The 23538-nt window shown below is 37.8% G+C and overlaps 1 protein-coding gene across 2 annotated transcripts in view; it reads right to left on the bottom strand.

Annotated features, from left to right (window-relative positions):
* Positions 1 to 1701: 1701 nt before the first annotated feature.
* UCHL3 (ubiquitin C-terminal hydrolase L3) overlaps positions 1702 to 23538 on the bottom strand; it is a 48602-nt gene continuing 26765 nt past the window's right edge. Inside the window, exons 7-10 of one of the 2 annotated variants that reach the window (XM_006054118.3) lie at positions 12713 to 12904; positions 7614 to 7689; positions 2522 to 2580; positions 1702 to 1912 (exon numbers count right to left, since the gene is read on the bottom strand). In XM_006054118.3, coding sequence (XP_006054180.1) covers positions 1829 to 1912; positions 2522 to 2580; positions 7614 to 7689; positions 12713 to 12904 — 411 coding nt within the window. In that variant the 3' untranslated portion in view covers positions 1702 to 1828. The remainder of the gene's footprint in view (positions 1913 to 2521; positions 2581 to 7613; positions 7690 to 12712; positions 12905 to 23538) is intronic. The other variant, XM_006054119.3, reaches the window with a different exon arrangement.

Consider the following 23538-nt stretch of genomic DNA (forward strand, 5'->3'; position numbering starts at 1 on the left):
GACCAGGGACCGAACCCTGCCTTGGGAGGGCAAAGTCTTAACCAGTGGACCATCAGGGAAGCCCCTCTGTTTCATAGTTTTAAAACACCACTTATCTCATGTTATAGCCTCAGGAATCCACCCCAACTCAGTGACGCATGTATAAACATCTACATTCAACTTTATGAGTTCAGAACTTCATTCTCGATCAATTTGATCTGTTTCCTAACTGCTATTCTCATTCCAGTTCATTTCTGCCCTGTTTTTGTTTTTTAGGGTAAAATATATGTACAGTGACGTAACAATTCAATGGGTTTTGCTAAATGTATATACACCAATGTAAGCAATATTCTTCTAAAAAGATGGACCATTACACCAACCCTGTGTGTTGATCTAACTCTACAAATACCTTTCCACCTTCTCCCTATCCTTTTAAGTTCCTTACTAAAAACACACCCAAATTTACCCAGATATCTCAATCTAAATTACTACTAATTTTAAGACCCTAGCCATCATCATCTGTCACTGAACTAAAGCAGTGGGCTTCTCACAAGTGTCTCTCTTCCTTTTCTTACCCCCTCCCCCCAATTTATTATCCACAAAGTAATCAATGACCTAAAAGTATAAACCAAATCAGGTCACTTTCCTGTGTAAAACTCTCCAATGGCTTACCTTCACACCTGTGCTAAGTCCAAATGCCTTTTCCTGTATTCCTGTATCACTAAGCTCTCCAACTCTGACCTCATCGCTTGGATTTCCCCCCTTACTTTCAATGCTCTGGTTATATGAACCTTTTTTTTTTCCTGGTCCTAAAACCCAGCAAGACTTGCCTACTTTAGGAACTCTGCAAGAAATAGTCCCTCTTCTCTTCCCTGCCATCTTTCTATGACTAGCTATGTTTAGCTGCTCAGATCTCAACTTCAAAGTTACCTCTCACAGAAGCCTTCTCTAACCACAATAACCTAAAAGAGCCACTCAGTCACTAACCCAAATCCAACTTTTTCTGTATAGCTGTTATTATTGGTATGTATCTTATTAATGTGCTTGTGTGTGTGTGTGTGTGTGTGTGTGTAGGTTCAGTCGCAAAGTAGTCTGACTCTTGACAACCTGATGAACTGTAGCCTGCCAGGCTCCTCTGTCCATGGGATTTTCCAGGCAAGAATACTGGAGTGGGCTGCCATTTCCTCCTCCAGTGGATCCTTCCAACACAGGGATTGAATCTGCATCTCTTGCCTGCGTCTCCTGTGTTAGCAGGTGGGTTCTTTACCATTTGAGCCACCTAGGAAGCTCCATTAATGTGCTCATCATTTGTCTGTTCTCACAGGAACATAAGCTTCATGACTATGGAACTTGCTATAATGTTCACTGTTAACTCCAGCCCCCAGAACAATATCCAGCTCATTACAAATAGATGATAATGTCTGTTAAATAAATATGTATGTTCATACTGTGCATATGGAAATTGTGCCTGAGTACCAATACAGACTCTCCTATGAAATGTATACCTGTGGCGGATTCATTTTGATATTTGGCAAAACTAACTCAATTATGTAAAGTTTAAAAATAAAATAAAATTAAAAAAAAAAACAAAACAACAACAAAAAAAGAAAGATATTGCTAGTCATCCAAAAAGGCAAACCCTTCACAAGAAAGAAAGGGAAGAAAAGAACTGCAGCTTTAATTTGGGGCAAAAAATAATATAAAACACAGATTAGGTCAAAGTTTAGTTCACATAAAGTTTAATCAGTCAAGTTAATGAAAATATCAAAATCTGTGAGTTAGTGTCTGGCAGAGGAAATTTAATTTTGTTGCAAATAATACAGAATTTGGTGTTTCCATTCTGGATGGGCTATGCTGCAGAAAGAGCAATGGCATTGAATCTCAGTTCATCAGGGTCACGTTCCATAAACTTCTTGCAAACTTCTATGGCATCCTAGAGGAGAAAAAGACATAATCTTTCAGTTTAAAAACATGTGTTTTACTTACAGATGATAAATAAAATGCTTCATAGCTTCCTAATTCATAGTAATTTTATACCACAGACTTCTTCTCTCAAATGCAAAATAACTCAGAGGACACCAGAAAAGTGAATAGCTGGTGGTCTAATCTGCTTAGTACAAAAGTATGAGATATGCTAAGTGTTCTTTCTTAAAAGGCTTTTAAGAAGCTTTTAACCTGAAAACTACATGTTTCATTAATTCTAAGCCATACAATTTGTTCATAAATTTTAAAATCTTTAAAATCAAGAAACAAATGATGGTACCTTGGATTTAATGAAACATGGGATACGATGTGTAATGCTTTCAATACTACTCTTGTTTTTTTTCACATTTGATACTTGTTTACACCAAGAGTTTTCCAAACCTCTTTCATTGGCTGTAGATTTTTAACACTAGTTCAAATTTTTCTTTTTGGATTTTTTTCCAGAAAGCCAGGACAAGAAGATATACAGAGAAAAGTTATACCAGTTCTCTTTAGAGATGTTTTAAAGATAACGAGAATATTAATGAACTGAAGGTGGGCCAACAGGTTTTACTGTTACCTCTAATAAAGTTTCATCACTAGTTTCCCCATGGTTAATTGGAAATGGTTTCCGTCCATCTGTGGAAAAATAAACAGGTGAATGGTTAGTTGTTTGTATAGGATAATATGCTTCTTAATAATATAAACAATTAATGACATTTATTTCATTTAGAAAATTTTCCAGCTGACCCAGAAATATCCTTTATCCATGCTGTTTTGTTCTATGTGGGATCTAATCAAGAATCACATATTTTACTTAGTTGTCCTATCTCTTTAGTCTCCATTAATTAAGAATGACAGGATATTGTATTAATACTTTCAGCTTCCATTTTCCTCTTCCCATAGTGAGGCAAAAGTTAAAAGACAAAGTAATATATCCTAGAACAAACCCTTCAAATGTGCTACATATGAATATTTTTAACACTAATGGTTATTTAGAACCTTGCTTACACGTTTGAATGTCTAACTTCATAAACACATGCTATTAGAAATAAACACTATTGGCTTTAATTTCCTAAAAAGAATATGCAAGACTAATGTCAGCTTTTTAAAAATTACAACCATCAGAAATATAAGAAATTTCAGGACTTCCCTGGTGGTCCAGTGGTTAACTCTCCACATTCCCAGTTCAGGAGGCCTGGGTTCGATCCCTGGTCAGGGAACTAGATCCCACAAGTTGCAACCAGGAGTTCATATGCTGCAACTAAAGATCTGGCATAGCCAAATAAACATTTTTTTAAAAAAGGAAATATACAAAATTTCTTTCTTCACTTTAAAGCCTTCTGATAAGGGGTCCTAAGTAAAACTGACATTTATACCAATGAAAGGGAACCACTGCAACGTTTATATGTTACTACTACTAACCATGTACCAAGGCAGGAACACAGAACAACAATCTAAATAACCTAGGATTATTTTATTGAACACCAAGAGCATCATCACCTTGAATAAAGTAGTACTTTTTCAACACTATGAAAAAATGAAAAAGTTCAGAATTACATAAACTCATGCAAACCCAAAGTTAAATGATACTCTATATCCAAGTCTATAATTTCAGATGTTTTATAAATGGCACTTCAAGTTCAAGCCATAAAACACAATCCCCTCTATAATTTCATGGCTTTGAAACATAATAATTTTTGAATCAATATGCATACATAGTGATAGGCCTGGACTAAAAGACACTACTTTTAAAGAAAAATAGGAGTGAAAACGAACCGAACAAACCAAAAAAGCAAAACAGGACAGTTATTAAATCCAGAGAAATAAAAAAGTGAAAAAGAAAAGTACATTAACTATGGCTCATCTGAGAATAACATTTCTGTAGTCATAAAAATCTAAACAACTATATACTGTATAACACAGGGATCTATGGTCAATACCTCGTAGTAACCTACAATGGAAAATAATCTGAAAAATAATATATGTGTATATGTGTAACTGAGTCACCTTGCTGTGCACCTGAAACACTGTAAGTCAACTGTACTTCAATAAAGTATATATATATTTAAAAAAGAATCTAAACAACCGTAACAACAGGGAAAAGTAAGTATGTATTTTGTGATTGCGAGACAGAAGTAGGTAAAGAGTGACAAAGGAAACAGATTCTTATCTTCATTGTGAGAGGCCAAGGAATAACAGATACCCCCCCTCTCCAGCCAGGATGAAATAATGTACTGGACTAGGCTTTCCACTGAAAACAACTAAAGACCTGGACAAAATACCCGAAATGGTTGTTTTATAGACTGGGAAATATGTAACTCAGAACTGTTAGGTAAGCCTAACAGTAATACTAGCTCTCTGCCAGTGCATGAGAGGGAGACCCAAGCAGCCTACAGCCACTTTAATTAGGAGACTAAAGCAAAAGAGGGCAGAGTTTGAGGGGAGCAGAGTTCAAGGAGGCCGAGGCAGTTGGAATCTGCACAATGCCAGGAAGAAGGCAGCTACACACTTGGGAGAGCTCCGGCTATTTGTCTGGGCCAGGCCAGGATCAGGGGGCCAGGTGGGGGCGGGAAGCAGTGTGTCTGGAACGGAGCTTTAGGCTGAGCAGCCAAGAGCTTGTTTATATATCAGGGAAGGCGTAAGTCAGAAAATACATAAAGGACAATGAGAGCTAGATTTCCCCTGTTCAGAAAAGGAAGTCATAAATATGGTAACACTAGCACAAAATGTATAATATTAGCTTAGAATTAGAAATGTAGATGTAAATAAACGCTCTTTAATATAGAGAAACAGATAACTAATTGATTGTGTGTCCATGTATATTCTTATTCACACATGGGTGTCTATTTATATAATACATACAAGTATTTCCTAGCTCTGTCCTCTGAGAAAGCCTAAAAGTGACAGCATCTTAATAACAACGAGCACCCAGATCTTGGTTCTAATCATCATCTTCCAGTAGAAAGAACCAGGGCTCCTTGGAGAAGGCTTAGGCATGGAAAGTAAAAGATGAGCCAGGAAATGCTGTTCTACTAGAAAGTTAGAAAGAGCTCAAAGAATGACAGGGACAAATTAAAAGGACGTATGCCAGGAACTACTTGAAGCCCTAAGGACAAGGACGAGATGATAAAAGAAACATGAATAACTCAGTCCCTTCCATTAGTTAACCTTACAATTAGGTACAGAATGGACATATTAAAGGCTATCACTACCCTCTGTTATATAATGGTCCTGCAGAGATTCACCTGTACCATGTCTATAATCATACAGCCTTATTTTAAAAATTAAAGGTATTCAGAAATAATTTTTTCCTTAAAAACCATATGCTCTTCTCTTAAGCACTATTTTCTATGAACTAACTCAATACTTCTCTTGTTCAACATTCCTTTTAAATTAGGAATTTGCATCAGGGCTACCACCAATTCCCCTTGCAATGAGTCAGTAACTGTCCATCTTAATTTTTCTTGTATTAATATTATCCCTATCCTCTATTACATCTCAAAGATTCCCGCTATTCTTTAGAACTCGGAAATTCTTTTAAACTCATTTAAAGAATGTAATTCCCAAAGGGCTCTAATTCTCTATCAGCCACATTGATCATTCTTCCTGCTAAAGAATACTTGAACCAAACAAGACCTTAGTAGTTCTGCCTTTCTTTTCTGATGTTCTTACTTCAAGCCAATTTTAAGATCCTTTCATGTTGATCTTGGCATGCTACAAAAGAGAACCATTCCTGCACATGTAGCCAACCCTTGATATATGTCTTTCCTTCCACTGCCCTTTAGCCTCTGAGCTCAGAGAGCCAGCTCATCAGTCAAACTGGGTTTTCAGACAATGTATTCCTTCCCACTGAGATAATCACAGATTTTTTTTCTTCTAAGTATCTTTCACTGCTGTTTGTTCTATTATTCAGCCTCCCATTCTGAACGTCACCATTACATTTTTATAATCTCTGGTTATGGGTCATATTTATCACTCCTCTGGCCTTTCCTAAATCTATGAGAATGTGTCTGATCAGTCTCAGCACTCTCTTTAGACCTCCACTTCTACCAGTTATTCTTTTTAAAAAAAAAATATATATATTTATCTTTATTATTTCTTTTGGCTGTGCTGGGTCTTCGTTGCTGTGTTTCTCTAGTGGCAAGCAAGGGCTCCTCTCTAGTTGCAGTGCAAAGGTTTCTGTTATTGAAGAGCACAGGCTCTAGGAGAGTAGGACTTCAGTAGTTGCAGCACATGGGCGCAACAGTTGTGGCTTCCGAGCTTAAGAGCACAGGCTCAATAGTTGGGGTGCATGGGCTTAGCTGATCTGCGTCATGTGGTATCTTCCCAGATGAGGAACGGAACCTGTGTCTTCTGTATTGGCAGGTGCATTCTTTACCACTGAGACACCAGGGAAGCCCTACTAGTTATTCTTTAAGAGTGGAAACTAGCTTCTAGCAATCAGACATTTGAAATCCCCAATTCCTATTACATCTTATCTCTATGTAAGTTCCAAAGACTGAATTAAGAAAGCATACCTTCTAAATTGCCCCGCAGGTCTGTTATATACTCCCGTGACAATGACTTCATTTTAGCTTGATTTCCTACTCTAATCACTCTACTACTGCAGATGATCCACAAGGTTGTACACTTCTTTCCTTTCCTTGTCCCTTTTAACAGAGCCCCTTCTTTTAAATAAAGTATATGATTCTGTTGCTGTATTCCAAATACAGAATCCATCTAGATTTTATGGATCACGTTTACACTCACACTCAGAGTCCTCTCTGAACTTTTCTGTCTTTAAATAAGTTAAGGAAAAGGAAAGTGTGAAAGTGTAAAGTTAATATTTAACAGCAAATGAGAAGAGAACTAAAAATCATGGTATCTAGAAACTGAAAAGGACTTCACTCTTTTGTTTTATTTGGTCTTTTTTCTAATCTAAGAAGTTTTCATAGAGGGCTCATAAGTACTGTAAGTATTATGAAAGAATCATAACAAGCTTATTCTCCTTGAATGACCCTATTAAAATTAGAAGAATCTCCGAATAGTCCCTGAAGTAGTCCATTGATAACTATCAATGGACTACTTCAGGGACTATTTGGAGATTCTTTTAAAAGATAAATGCAGGTATAGGCCAATACCAAGTAATTAATCATAGGGACTTTGACACACCCCTGAAGGAACTGTTGCTAAAAAACATAGATTCCTGTAAAGTCTTTTGAAAAATCAGATGTGATAGAAAAGGATGTTACAAAAGCTTAAAAACTAGTGATACTAATTGCTGAATACAAACACTAATCATTATGAATAATAAACTATGTTTTAAAACTAGTTTCAGGATCAAGAAACTAGTTTTAAATGGTCATCCAAGATGTTGCTGATACCAACTCAAAAATTTAGTAAAGAATTCTGAAGTGATTACAGGAGTTTCCTATAATAATTTTTACTTGCCTGTTTTGCAAAGGTGGTTGCAAGCATTCTTGAATTATATTAATAAGTCACTTGAACAACAAAACATTTTTACTTTTTCTAGTAAGAAATCTTAAGTGGAAAACTGTCATTATGCCAACTCAGTGCTGAAAGGTAATCAATTTAAGTGAACACAATAAATATCAACAGTCATGTTTTCATAAATACAGATTTTCCCATTTACTATTTTTCTCCCCAGGATAAATTAAAATAGTTCTTACCTAATTCATAGAGATGCCCATCTACATGAACTAATGCAATAAAATGAAGATCTACTTTTTCATCTATATTTGGTGCCTAGGAGGGGAAAATACATAGTATGTATGTTAGTAGTTAAAACAAATCAATCAACTTACATGTAAACACATATAAATAATATTAAATGATATGAAAAAACAATTATAACAATATGATTGAAGGCTTAGTCTGATATGGTGGACAGAGAGTGAACATGCCTACATTTATAACAAATGTGTTCACCCATCAACAAGAAAAGCACTGACTCAAAGTACATCTCTCTTAATCTCAACTGACCTAAAAACCTAAGGTTCTGTTCACTTTGGAAGCCTCAGCCCTTGCATGATGCCTGCTACACAGTAGACGTACAATGTACATTTGCTAAATGAAATGAATTCATGAGCTAATTTGTCTAATTTTTGAAATTTGAATAAACTTTTTAGAAGTTAAATAGCATAAAATGAGTTAAAGAAACTCTTTTCAAGTTAAATTTGAAGACATCAAGAAAGTGAGTTTTTTCCCTTAATGATTTAACCTTAATAATCTCATTTTTTGAATAATGCAATATAGACTTAGAATATTTTTTATTCATCCTAGATTTCAAAAAGTGTATTCATCCTAGATTCAAAAATCTGACTGGCTTGAAATGTAATATAATCACAGCTAAATGCAAGTACAAATTTTAGAGGTAAAAGTTTTAAAGAGGCAGAAATCAAATTCTATCTCATATCATTTAATATCCAGTAAGTAACACAAAGTATAGCACTGATGCTGAAGCTGAGGCTCTAATACTTTGGCCACCTGATGTGAAGAGTCGACTCATTGGAAACACCCTGATACCTGGAAAGATTGAGGACAGGAGGAGAAGGGGATGAGAAAGGATGAGATGGTTGGATGGTATCACCAACTCAATGGACATGAGTTTGAGCAAACTCTAGGAGACAGTGAAGGACAGGGAAGTCTGGTGTGCTGCACTCCATAGGGTTGCAGAGAGTCGGACACAATGACTGAACAACAAGGCAAAATTAACTTTCGCTAACTTTGTTAACTCAAATTTTTTCACCCTCAAATAATTATATAATTTTAAGTTTTAAGTAATACAAAGTTTTCAGATACAGAAATTGAAAGGTACAGAATAACCACTGCTAACCTGGATTTACTGGGTGGGTACTTAGTTGTGTCTAACTTTGTGACTCCATGGATTGTAACTTGCCGGGCTCCTCCTCTGTCCATGAGATTTCCCAGGCAAGAACACTGGAGTGCGGTTGCCAATTTCTCCTCCAGGGAATTTTCCAAACCCAGGGATTTAACCCACATCTCCTGTGACTCTTGAATTGACAGGTGGATTCTTTACCACTGAGTCACCTGGTAAGCCACCTTGGATTTACCGGATGCTTCTAAAAATATTTAAGACTTCCCTGGTGGCTCATACGGTAAAGCGTCTGCCTACAGTGCGGAAGACCCAGGTTTGATCCCTGGGTCGGGAAGATCCCCTGAAGAAGGAAATGACAACCGACTCCAGTACTCTTGGAAGATCCATGGGATTTTCCAGGAGCCTGGTAGGCTGCAGTCCATGGGGTTGCAGAGTCAGATATGACTGAGCGACTTCACTTCACTTCTAAAAATATTTACAGATAGTGACTCATCTAAGCTCACATTATTCTTCAGAGATTCAGTTCAGTTCAGTTGCTCAGTCGTGTCTGACTCTTTGTGACCCCATGAATCACAGCACGCCAGGCCTCCCTGTCCATCACCAACTGCTGGAGTTCACTCAAACTCATGTCCATCAAGTCGGTGATGCCATCCAGCCATCTCATCCTCTGTCGTCCCCTTCTCCTCCTGCCCCCAATCCCTCCCAGCATCAGAGTCTTTTCCAATGAGTCAACTCTTCGCAGGAGGTGGCCAAAGTACTGGAGTTTCAGCTTTAGCATCATTCCTTCCAAAGAACACCTGGAGATTACTTCCCTCAAATTGCGAATGGGTGCAACACAACATACACTGCTGTGGCAAACTGGCTCTTCTTAAATTTGACTTAGAACTAAAGAATTCCACAGCTGGCAGGAATCACAGTTATGTAGGATTATTGTTCTGATACTAGACTGCTCTTGACCCAGCCCCATCTATGGCAGCCCCGCCAACAACAGGGAACTGCCACTAGGTTTTCAGGTAGTCCATTCCAACTGGACAGTTTTGTTAGAATTATCCCGCCTACTGAGGCAAAAAACGTTTCCCAGTATTTTCCACCATCTTAAAAAAGACTAATCCCTCTTGAACATGGTATTTCTCCAAACACTTAGACAGTAATAATGAGTTTCCTTATTTTACTGGTCAGAGAATTGAAATTTTAGTGATCCCTCAAACCTAGTATGCCCATTTTAGCAATGACCAGAGAGAACCCAATTTTTCAAGGCTAAATCTAGGCAATTCTACAAACTATAAATTCAATTCTGTACAAAAACAGTAGAAAGAATTCCTTGTACAATCAAGCCCCAGGAAAGGGGCTTGATTTACTCCTTTTAAGACACAATTCTCCAATAGGACATCAAGTATTTTAAACCTTTCAGCTATTGTTTTTTAAAATTATCACTTATTTTTACACCATCTCTTATGAATAATATCTCTTATATAATAGCTTCTGTTTTTCACATTTTGTCAGTACATACAACTGTGCTAGAGATAAAAGTAATACAACTGGAATCAGAGACCCGACTATGTACTCAACCCCCCTGAGCACTGGGATTCTTACCCGTTTTCAGGTTTAAATGAAATTCATGAAAGTACTTTGTTAACTGTTACATGCCATATAAATATTATATATTATTATAATATTAACACTACATAATCACAAATGTAAGAAATCACTAAATCTAAGTGACTGAAAATTGTGAGTCATTGTACCTTTTATCCAAAAGTGCATACTAAAAATCCAAACTGCTAAAGAAGGTATGAAAAGTCTTCAAACCATTACAAAAGATAAGAAATGCTCAAAATTTCTACCCTTTCCACAAAACCTCAGTACCTATTACAAGCCTTTTCCTTTGGTCAGCTTCAATTAACCAGGGTCTGAAATCTATACTTATCCAATTGCTTAAGCAGTACTCCACTAGAAGCAAGAACAATCAGTAAAAAATAAATTCCAGATTTGATAATCTTTGCCTACGCTTTTATATATTATTTTTACAAAGTTTCTTAATTTAGAACACACTTCTTACTACCATGAAGAATCAAAAAGTGATGTGACAAATCAATTAGATAGAAAATTAAATACTAAATAGAAATTTAAAAAACTAAATAGACATTTCAAATTATAAGAAATAGCTTAAATTTAATTTATAATTGTGGCACTAAATATATACTAGATATTGTTCTAAGCACTTTATAAGAACTGACCAATTAATAGTCATATGGACCCTATGAGGTAGGTAATATAGTTACATCCACTGTACTCATTGTCATATAGGCCCTATGAGGTAGGTAATAGTTATATCCACTGTACTCTCAATCGACTCACAGAAGCATTAAGTAACATGCTCTAGGTCACAAAGCTAGTAAGTGACAGAATCTGGTTTCAAGTCCAGGCCATGTCATTCTACAATACACATTCTTAGTCACTAGGCTATGAAAACACTTATGAAGTTACAAAGCAATGATTAATATGGAGCAAACATTAATATTACATAAAAATATAAAACTGAAAATGTCCATTTTTATGACATGTTCACTTATATTTAGAATATTTTTAAGTACAAAGGAATTTATTCCTATTTAGAATCAATTGTGCCCAAGTAAGAATTTATAAATTAGGGTTTTACTCTGATCATCTGATTCACTTGCATCTCTTCCTACTGTGCCAGTGTATGGCACGGTAGGAAAGCAATCAACATCAGGTGGATACATAAATAAAAATGACAAATGCATGTTTGTGACCCGATGAGGATAATGAAATAGAGAGACACCAGTCTGTTGATGACAGGCTATTTTGGTGACCACACTGGTATCTGATGGAAGATGTTTAAGGAAAAGTGCCAAGACTCCACTTTATAGGAATAGCTCTAAAACAGTAAATAAGCAGAAGGAAAGAATGTTTGACACCAATTTTTAATTTTTTTAAGCATTAAAGTATGTGTAATCAGACTTCCTCTGGCTTCAAAAGTCACAATGATTTCCTCAAGTGTTAAGTTTCTTATAAATGTACGGCATACACCAAATCTTTCAGATGTAGCATTTCTAGGTAGGCTCTGCTCATCACCATTTTCTAAAACATCAGAAAGACACGAGCTATAGTTGCCTAATCCTGCATTTTATTTCAGTTATGAGAATTATTAGAATTCCATCATCAACCTCAACACTTAAGATAATTAGCACAATTACAAGAACAAATGTACTTTTTAGCAGTTTGCTAACATTACCAACTTAAGAAGGAGAAATTGTGAAATTTGTGGGAATTCTATATCAATTCACAAGAAAATCTTCACCTCCTGCTTGAGAAAAGATCTTCAGAAACTGAATAGGCAGGAAAGATTGGATCAAGATTAAACCAAGTACCTGAGCCACCTCAGGGAATAAAATAGTTTAGATGAACACCCTACACCATGAAGGATTAGATTAAGGACAGAGTAAGTAAAAGTAACCCCAGAGCATGACAAAGAGACTAAAGTCATGTTCAGAAACATGAAAATAAAATAAAGTAAGAGATGGCAAAGAACTCAGAAGGCACACAGCATTTGTTGACCTGAGTCAACTAAATGAAACTGGAAAGATGAAGGGTAAGAGAATACATATTCACTTGAACAACTGACCGGAACTTAAACATTATCATGAATGTCGATCAGCACTCATCAAAAGACAGGCAGCATCTTTATGTTGGCAGGATATGGAGTGGAAAGATGGATGTTCACCAAGGCGCTGGTGAAAGTCAAGCTGAACTGCAAAGCATAGAGGTATGCTTGCAATCTTATCAGGGGAGAAAAAGCTCATGGCTGATGAACCAAGAGAAAAGCACTCTGAAGACTGAAGAAATTTAAGGGAAAAAATGGACTACCCCTGTCACTGGAAGAAGAGATGGAAGATTGACTACACTTACAACAGAATGGAGACCCAAAGATGGCAGACGTAAGAAGGGTCGCCAGCGACGAAGACGGAGAGATGGACTGGTAGCCTTTGCAGGGCCTACATGGTTACGTTTGACCCAGGGCAGGGATGCATGGTGACACAATGATGAGGCCTTCGTTCTGCAGTGGCTAGAATGAGGCTGTGATGAGGATGGCGAGGAGGACTACACAATTGAAAAAGAGAACATTTTACTTAGACCACGTCACTGGGAGGTCAGTTATTCTTAAAAGCAACGTATGGTCAGACTTCAATTTATATGGTCTAGTACCTTTTAACCAATCATAATCTAGAAAAGGATCGCAAATGAACATTAGGTAAAGGCATATAAAGTGGAAATACATAACCACAGTATCAGGTTATATTCCACAGCTTATATTCAATGCACATCTAAAATATTTACATATCCTCATTTGTATAGCACAGATTCATGGAATTACTTAAAAGCCACTAATATGGAATTATTACAGCAAATTCTTTTAAAAAAAGAACACACACACACAAAACATGTAACACATACAAAGAATTACATGTAAAAGAAAACTGCATGGTGATAGGCACTGGTAAAAAGATTTTCTTAGAAGGAATAAGTGATTAAAAAAAGCCATTTTAAAATCTGTCAGAAACAGGATGCCATGCATAAATTATCCTCTTATGCTGACAAGTTAAATGGAAACTATCATGGCTTATTAGCCATCTTTTAGTTATGAGGACTTCCCTGGTGGCTCAGATGGTAAAGCACCTGCCTACAATGTGGGAGACCTGGGTTCGATCCCTGGGTTAGGAAGATCCCCTGGAGACGGAAATGGCAACCCACTCCAGTACTCTTGCCTGAAAAATCCCATGGACGGAGGAGCCTGGTAGGCTACAGTCCATGGGGTCGCAAAGAGTTGGACACGACTGAGCAACTTCACTTTAGTATTAGTTAAAATATGCATTGTTTATTTTGTGCCAGGCATCCTTTTAGGCACTTTACATGAATTAATTCATTTAATCTTCCAGTAACCCATGAGATAGTTGTTATAATTATTTTCATTTTACAAAAGAGGAATCAGGACAAAGAGGTGAAGTAACATAACCCAGGTCACACTGCCAGGAAGTAGCAGGGCTGGGATTCAAACACAGGAAATCTGGTTCTAGAATCCAATGATCTTAATCACCAGGGTGTATAGCCTAAGTGGCCAAGAAAAAGATTTTAATACTAATTTATAAGACCAGCTTCCTAGGTGTAATCCTCTTAAAGTTAGATTTTTGGGAAACATCCTACCAAACACTACTGTACCACAAAAGGCAAACCTGACCCAAGAGTTTCCCATGAAATGTACATGCTGAATAGTAACTAACTTATTCATGATAATCCAAATGACAATTTGACAACTGTCACCTCCAATAAATGATACCAGTACATGAAACTAAGTTTAAAGCAGTATGATAAAGTTATAGTCACTAACAACCATAGTGAGAAGTAAAAAGAATAGTGGTATAAATTCCCTGGTGGCTCAGAGGGTAAAGCGTCTGCCTGCAATGTGGGAGACCTGGGTTCGATCCCTGGGTAGGGAAGATCCCCTGGAAAAGGAAAAGACAACCCACTCCAGTACTCTTGCCTGGAAAATCCCATGGACAGAGTAGCCTGGTAGGCTACAGCCCATAGGGTCGCAAAAAGTCGAGTGACTTCACTAGTGATAATGGGTTTCACTAACCAAGACTTATTCTCTTAAGGAAAATGAAGGGATTTTCCCTGAATGATTTCTAAGATTCTTTCAACCCTGAAAATTCTATGATCCTACTTAGCACTTTTGATCTCTGTAAACAATACAACAACTTAAAGCTATCATTGTGATGAGGGTTTTAAACTTCTTTGTGAACACTTTAGCGCTCATAATAATCAATCAGTTAGAAATACACAAATGAATACTTTACTTGGCTCTTCATGGGAACAAAGGTGTATATAATAAAGTGTCTGCTCTCACAAACATAGTCTGAGGGCAGCACAGAAGGCCCAGACAGGCTGCACACACAATGGGCTGCATTACTAGTATTTACTGAGTGCTTACTGTGGTCGCTCAGACAGAAAAGAATCTGTCTGCAGTGTGGGAGACCCAGGTTCAAGCCCTGGGTCGGGAAGATCCCCTGGAGGAAGGCACAGGAACCTACTCCAGTATTCTTGCCTGGAGAATCCCATGGACAGATTAGCCTGGCAGGCTACGGTCCATGGGGTCGAAAAGAGTTGGACACGACTGAGCGACTAACACTTTCAGTTTCATAGAAATAAAAAAGAGTATACAGGAAACACCTAGATCTACCTATGACATTTTATCCTAATTTCCTTTACCATCTGTACCTACACTCTCTCTTCCTGTCTCTCTACACAGATCTTTTTCTTTCCTGTACCATTTGAGGGTAAGTGACATATATCATGGTCTTTTACCCTGAAATACTTTTATGTAACAGCAGTTATCATCTGCAAAATTTCATATAGATATGAGCTATGTTAGGATGGATATAAGTTCGGTGTCACATTAGACTTTAGTCTAACCTTTCATCCATATTTTAATTTTGTCAGTTGATCCATTCATGTCCTTTGCAGCATTTTTCTTCAGGATCTAATCTGGGAGCAGGTACTGAATTTCTCATGTCTTGTTAGTATCCTTTAAGGAGGCAGCTCCAATAGCCTTGATCTTTTATGACGTTTACACACAAATTCTTCCCCCATTTTTTACATAAAAATTCACGCTCTCTGTGAATACAGACATCTATTTCTTCCTTTCCAATCCATACGCCCTTTATTTCCTTTTCTTGCCTTACTGCATTGGCTATAGGACCTCTAGAATAATGAATTTCACTGATTTTCACTTTCAATTATTTCTTCCTTCTGCATGCTTTAGGTTTAAGTTGCTTAAGTTGTTTAAGTTGCTTTTTTTCTTCTTTTTTTTCTCTAACCCCTGCCTTTTCTTTCCTACTATAAGCACGTAATGTTATAAATTTGCTTTAGCCGTAACTTGTAAATTAATATATTTAAATTGTTTTCACTCAAAATATTTTCTAGAAAATAAATTTATGGTTACCAAAGTGGGGAGGGATAAATCAGGATAAATCAGGAGTTTGGAATTGGCAGACACAAACTGTAAAATACTACATATAAATACAGATACTACATATAAAAAAGAAACAGCAAGATCCTACTGTAGAGCCCAGGGAACTCGATTCAGTATTCTGTAATAAACCATAATGGAAAATAGTTTGAAAAAATATATATGTTTAACCGAACCACTCTGATGTACACAAATTAACACAGCATCATGCTAAGTCTCTTCAGTCGTGTCTGACTCTGTGTGACCCCATAGACGGCAGCCCACCAGGCTCCGCCGTCCCTGGGTTTCTCCAGGCAAGAATACTGGAGTGGGTTGCCATTTCCTTCGCCAATGCATGAAAGAGAAAAGTGAAAGTGAAGTCGCTCAGTCGTGTCGACTCTTAGTGACCCCATGGACTGCAGCCTACCAGGCTCCTCTGTCCATGGATTTTCCAGGCAAGAGTACTGGAGTGGGGTGCCATTGCCTTCTCCAACACAGCATCATAAATCAACTAATATTCAACTAAAGTAATATTTTTAATATGTTTTCTATTTTTCTTGGTGACTTCCTCTTTGATCTATGAGCTACTTGGAAATGTGCTGCTTAATTTCTAAATATTTGGAAATTTCCAATACTTTTTATTGCTATTAATCTCTAATTTAACTCCACTGTAGTTAGAAAACATTCTTTGTATAATTTAAATTTTAAAAAAATTTGCCAAGATTTTCTGATCCAGAATATGGTCTATCCATGTGCACTTTTAGTCATCTTTTAGAACAACTTAAAAAACACAATATATTTTATATTTACCTTCCCTTGTTCCATTGCTGGTGCTCTCATGTGTGCCTCCAATACATAGTGCAGGTAAGCTTGTAATGAATTCTCTCAGTTTTTGTTTGTATAAAAGACTTTCTCCTTTATTTTTGAAAATATTTTTGTTTCAAATACTTCTTTTAGAACTTTAAAAATAATTTCATTGGCTTGCATAATTTCTGAAGACAAGTCTGCTGTAATTCTTAACTTTGTTACTTTGTATCTAATATATCTTTTTTCTCTGGCCACAATGAACATTTTCTACTTATCTGTGGTTTCAAGCAGTTTGAATATTATGCATCTCAGGATGTGTGTGTATGTGAATATTATGTATCTTGGTGTGTGTGTGTGTGTGTGTGTGTGTGTGTGTGTGTGTTTTGGTGGGTAGAGGTATTTATCCTACCTACTGCTCTCTTGAAAATCTTGAAGTTGTGGTTTGATGTGTGTTTAATTAATTTTTGTAAAATAGTTGACCATTAACATATTTTTCATCTGTTATATGCCCACTCCTCACACCCACCATTCTCTTTTGCTTCTGATTCTACTTATACATATTAGATCATCTGAAACTGACCCATGGCTTTTGGATAATCTGGGAGTTGTTTTTTTTTTTCCCCATGATTTTTTATTTTCATGATTCACTTTGGGTTCAGTTCAGTTTAGTCACTCAGTCGTATACAACTCTTTGCAACCCCATGGACTGCAGCACACCAGGCTTCCCTGTCCCTCACCAAATCCTGGAGTTTACCCAAACTCACGTCCATTGAGTTGGTGATGCCATCAAATCATCTCATCCTCTGTCATCCCCTTCTCTTCCTGCCTTCAATCTTTCCCAGCATCAGGATTTTTTCAAAAGAGTCAGCTCTTTGCATCAGGTGGCCAAACTATTGGAGCTTCAGCTTCAACATCAGTCCTTCCAATGAACACCCAGGACTGATCTTTAGAATGGACTGGTTGGATCTCCTTGTAGTCCAAGGGATTCTCAAGAGTCTTCTCCAACACCACAGTTCAAAAGCATCAATTCTTCGGCGCTCAGCTTTCTTTATAGCAACTCTGAAATCCATACATGACTACTGGAAAAACCATAGCCTTGACTAAACAGACCTTTGTTGGCAAAGTAGTATCTCTGCTTTTTAATATGCTGTCTAGGTTGGTTATAACTTTCCTTCCAAGGAGTAAGAGTCTTTTAATTTCATGGCTGCAATCACCATCTGCAGTGATTTTGGAGCCCAAAAAATAAAGTCTTCTCACTGTTTCCACTGTTTCCCCATCTATTTGCCATGAAGTGATGCGACGGGATGCCATGATCTTAGTTTTCTGAATGTTGAGCTTTAAGCCACCTTTTTTACTCTCTTCTTTCACTTTAGTCAAAAGGTTCTTTAATTCTTCTTCACTTTCTCCCGTAAGAGTGGTGTCATCTGTATATCTGAGCTTATTAATATTTCTCCCAGCAATCTTGATTCCAACTTGTGCTTCTTCCAGCCCAGTGTTTCTCATGATGTACTCTGCATATAAGTTAAATAAGCAGGGTGACAACATACAGCCTTGCCGTACTCCTTTCCCTATTTGATACCAGTCTGTTGTTCCATGTCCACTTCTAACTGTTGCTTCCTGACCTGCATACAGATTTCTTAAGAGGCAGGTCAGGTGGTCTGGTATTCCCATCTCTTTCAGAATTTTCCACAGTTTGTCGTGATCCACACAGTCAAACGCTTTGGCACAGTCAATAAAGCAGAAATTTCACAATTTATTTTCACATTTACTTCACATATTTTCTTCTGCTTTGTTGAGTCTATTGGCAAACCCATTAAAGGCATTCTTTTCTGGTATTGTGCTTTTAATTTCTAGATTTCCACTTGATTCTTTCTTATAGTGTCCAACTCTGTTGATATTCTGTGTTGGTACATATTGTCTACCTTTTCTACCTGAGCCTTTAACATATTAAAATAAACTGCTTCCCAGGTGGCACTAATCATAAAGAATCCACGTGTCAATGCAGCAGACACAAGAGATACAGGTTCGATCCCTGGCTCAGGAAGATCCCTGGAGTAGGAAATGTCAACCCCGTCCAGTATTATTGCCTGGAAAATCCCGTGGACAGAGGAGCTTCACAGGCTACAGTCCATGAGGCTGCAGAGAGTTGGACATGACTGAGTGATTAAGCACACGCAGTAGTCACACTAGTTCATATGTTCATTAGTCAACAATATTAACAGCTAACACTGAGTGCTTACCATTGCGTACCAAATGTTCTATATAGATTCTTACAATGATCCCACTAAGGTAGAACTTTCAATCATTTCTATTTAAAGATGAAGATATGTGCTTCCCTGGTGGCTCAATGGTAAATAATCTGCCTGCCAAAGCAAGGGATATGGATTCAATCCCTGACCCAGGAATATCCCCCAAGCCATGGAGCAACTAAACCTGTATACCACAACTACTGAGCCTGTGCTCTAGAGCCTGGGAGCTGCAACTACTGAAGCCTGTGTGCCCCAGAGCCTGGACTCTACAACCAGAGAAGCCACTGCAATGAGAAGCCCGCACACTGCAACTGAAGAGTAGCCCCTGCTCGCTGCAAATAGAGAAAAGTCCATGCTGCAACGAAGACCCAGGACAGCCAAACATAAATAAATAAAGAAAATTATCTTTAAAAAACAAAAACCCAAAAAACTGTTAAGGGGAACTTCCTTGGTGGTCCAGTCTGGGTAAGACTCCGTGCTCCTAATGCAGGGGGCTCGGATTCAATCCCTGGTCAAGGAACTAAATCCCACATTTCGCAGCTAAGAGCCAGTGTTAAACAATGCTTTTTTTTTTTTTTAAAGAAAAACTGTTAAAAAACAATAAAGATAAAGATACTATTTTTTCCCCAAACACGATCAGATTATCTATGGGTAATTTTAGCCCTTTTTGTTCATCATGTTCTCCATATACAAGAGAAAGGAATGAAAGAAAGATAGGATATGTTCAAAAGCACAACCTCCTGAATAAGTTTCATGCACGAAAGCTCATGAGTGTATGCATGTATTTCTACTTGGCAACTATTCTACAGTATCAAATACATTACTATATTATGACTGTCTTACTTGTAACTGCTTTGTGATGCACTTAGGAAAATCTTTTATCTACTATCATATTGCTAGCATACTAAGTATTGTTTTTGTCAGTAAATGACTATGTTCAGATGTTAAGCATGAGAACCAATAATTTTAAATTTTTACTTATGCTTATTTCTATGGCTTAAAGCTATAGGAATACAATATATACAAATTTTCTCCAACTGTACAATTTATAAAGATAATTTAACTCATAATACAGACATAATAGTGTACATCATAAATATTTTCAATTCCAATGAAAAGTTTATAATTCAGAAAGGACTTTCAAGTAATATTATTTTAAGAGATGAAAAGACTTTGATATGAAGAGTGCTATTATGGCATCTTAAACTTCATAGGCTCTCTCTTAGAATTACAAAGATTAAAGACATATTCACCAACTTTTACACTGTAGTATGATCTGCCTCTTGAGAAATTTGTATGCAGATCAGGAAGCAACAGTTAGAACTGGACATGGAACCACAGACTGGTTCCAAATAGGAAAAGGAGTTCATCAAGGCTGTATATTGTCACCCTGCTTATTTAACTTATATGCAGAGTACATCATGAGAAACGCTGGACTGGAAGAAACACAAGCTGGAACCAAGATTGCCGGGAGAAGTATCAATAACCTCAGATATGCAGATGACACCACCCTTATGGCAGAAAGTGAAGAGGAACTCAAAAGCCTCTTGATGAAAGTGAAAGTGGAGAGTGAAAAAGTTGGCTTAAAGCTCAACATTCAGAAAACGAAGATCACGGCATCCGGTCCCATCACTTCATGGGAAATAGATGGGGAAACAGTGGAAACAGTGTCAGACTTTATTTTTCTGGGCTCCAAAATCACTGCAGATGGTGACTGCAGCCACGAAATTAAAAGACGCTTACTCCTTGGAAGGAAAGTTATGACCAACCTAGATGGCATATTCAAAAGCAGAGACATTACTTTGCCAACAAAGGTTTTTCTAGTCAAGGCTATGGTTTTTCCTGTGGTCACGTACGGATGTGAGAGTTGGACTGTGAAGAAGGCTGAGTGCCGAAGAATTGATGCTTTTGAACTGTGGTGTTGGAGAAGACTCTTGCAAGTCCCTTGGACTGCAAGGAGATCCAGCCAGTCCATTCTGAAGGAGATCAGCCCTCGGATTTCTTTGGAAGGAATGATGCTAAAGCTGAAACTCCAGTACTTTGGCCACCTCCTGCGAAGAGTTGACTCATTGGAAAAGACTCTGATGCTGGGAGGGATTGGGGGCAAGAGGAGAAGGGGACAACAGAGGATGAGATGGCTGGATGGCATCACTGACTCGATGGACGTGAGTCTCAGTGAACTCCGGGAGTTGGTGATGGACAGGGAGGCCTGGCGTGCTGCGATTCATGGGGTCACAAAGAGTCAGACACAACTGAGCGACTGATCTGATCTAATCTGATTAGTTACTTAAGCAATTGCATTGACAGCTAAGTCAGCTTTGCTTTCAAAATGAAAATTTAAAATGTGAGTAGAATCTTCAGAATAAATATCCAATTTCCTTTCCATACTAACTGGAAAAGATCAGACACTGACAATTTATTCTTGAGTCTTTCAGAAGATTTTAATCAAGAGCTCACTTTCTGGAGCACCTGAATAAAGAACTCACTTCCTCAGTTTTTCCGCTCTGGTAGAGGAATCCAAAATTGTTAAAAATTATGTACTTCATTAGAATTATTAATAATATCAATATCTGCCAGAACATTAACACTGAACCCATGCCCCCTCTGCTTACTGTGGGGGTTTGCAACAGTACAATGTGACTTCATACATAACACTGCCCATGCAATATAAACCTATCTCTTCATTACAGTTTGGAAAATCCCAGAATAGCCTTTTCAGAAACCCTAGGAATTAAATGCTTTGTTCTTCATAAAGAACTCTGAGTTTAACAAACCATTTCTGCATAAATGAATTAGGTATAGACTTTCAAGATTTTAATTTAACCATTCTGATTATGACTTAAATCCTCTGAGTTTTAAAAAAATTACAGTTAGCTATTTGGATACAGTCCATAAGCATCATGACCGTGTTAGCACTTTTCAGAGGCACAAGGGCTCAGTTGACTTGCCCAAAGCAGGTAAGTACTGACCAAAGGCAGAGGCAGAACCCATGACTCTTGACTCATATTTCAGTGTTTTCATCACATACAAATCCACCCACCTGTCAACTGCCAACTACCTTATTCGTAGAGGCAAACCTATTACTATCTCTATCTGTATTCCCAATCAATGGCTCAAATCTTTCTATTTTCAAACTTATAGTTCAGTTCAGTGGCTCAGTCATGTCCTACTCTTTGGGACCCCATGGACTGCAGCATGCAAGGCTTCTCTGTCCATCACCAACTGCCAGAGCCTGCTCAAACTCATGTCCATCGAGCCAGTGATGCCATCCAACCATCTCATCCTCTGTCGCCCCCTTCTTCTCCTGCCTTCAATCTTTCCCAGCATCAGGGTCTTTTCAAATGAGTCAGCTCTTCACATCAGGTGGCCAAAGTATTGGAGTTTCAGCTTCAGCATCAGTCCTTCCAATGAATATTCAGGACTGATTTCATTTAGGATGGACTGGTTGGATCTCCTTGCAGTCCAAGGGACTCTCAAGAGTCTTCTCCAACACCACAGTTCAAAAGCATAAATTCCTCGGTGCTCAGCTTTCCTTATGGTCCAACTCTTACATCCATACATGACTACTGGAAAAAACCATAGCTTTGACAAGATGGACCTTTGTTGGCAAAGTAATGTCTCTGCTTTTTAATATGCTGTCTAGGTTGGTCACAGCTTTTCTTCCAAGGAGCAAGCATCTTTTAATTTCACGGCTGCAGTCACCAACTGCAGTGATTTTGGAACCCAAGAAAATAAAGTCTTCTCGCTGTTTCCACTGTTTCCCCATCTATTTGCCATGAAGTGATGGGACCGGATGCCATGATCTTAGGTTTCTGAATGTTGAGTTTTAAGCCAAACTTTTTCACTCTCCTCTTTCACTTTCATCAAGAGGCTCTTTAGTTCCTCTTCGCTTTCTGCTATTAGGGTAGTGTCATTGTTGTATCTGAGATTACTGATATTTCTCCTGGAATCTTGATTCCAGCTTGTGCTTCATCCAGCCCAACATTTCGCACGATGTACTTTGCATAGAAGTTAAATAAGCAGGGTGACAATATACAGCCTTGACATACTCCTTTCCCAATTTGGCACCAGTCTGTTGTTCCATGTCCAGTTCTAACCGTTGTTTCCTGACCTGCATGTAGATTTCTCAGGAGGCAGATCAGGTGGTCTGGTATTTCCATCTCTTGAAGAATTTTCCATAGTTTGTTGTGGTCCACACAATCAAAGTCTTTGGTGTAGTCAATAAAGCAGAAGTAGAGGTTTTTCTGGAACTCTCTTGCTTTTTCTATGATCCAGTGGATGTTGGCAATTTGATCTCTGGTTCCTCTGCCTTTTCTAAATCCAGGTTGAACATCTGGAAGTTCACAGTTCACATATTGTTGAAGCCTGGCTTAGAGAATTTTTGAGCATTACTTTGCTAGCGTATGAGATGAGTGCAATTGTGCAGTAGCCTGAACATTCTTTGGCATTGCCTTTCTTTGGGGTTGGAACGAAATCCAATCCTTTTCCAGTCCTGTAGCCACTGCTGAGTTTTCCAAATTTGCTGGCATACTGAGTGCAGCACTTTCACAGCATCATCTTTTAGGATTTGAAATAGCTCAACTGGAATTCCATCACCTCCACTAGCTTCATAGTGATATTTCCTAAGGCCCACTTGACTTCACATTCCAGGATGTCTCGCTGTAGGTGAGTGA

Source organism: Bubalus bubalis, chromosome 13 (assembly GCF_019923935.1).
Source record: "Bubalus bubalis isolate 160015118507 breed Murrah chromosome 13, NDDB_SH_1, whole genome shotgun sequence".
In the NCBI taxonomy this organism is placed as follows: Eukaryota; Metazoa; Chordata; class Mammalia; order Artiodactyla; family Bovidae; genus Bubalus; species Bubalus bubalis.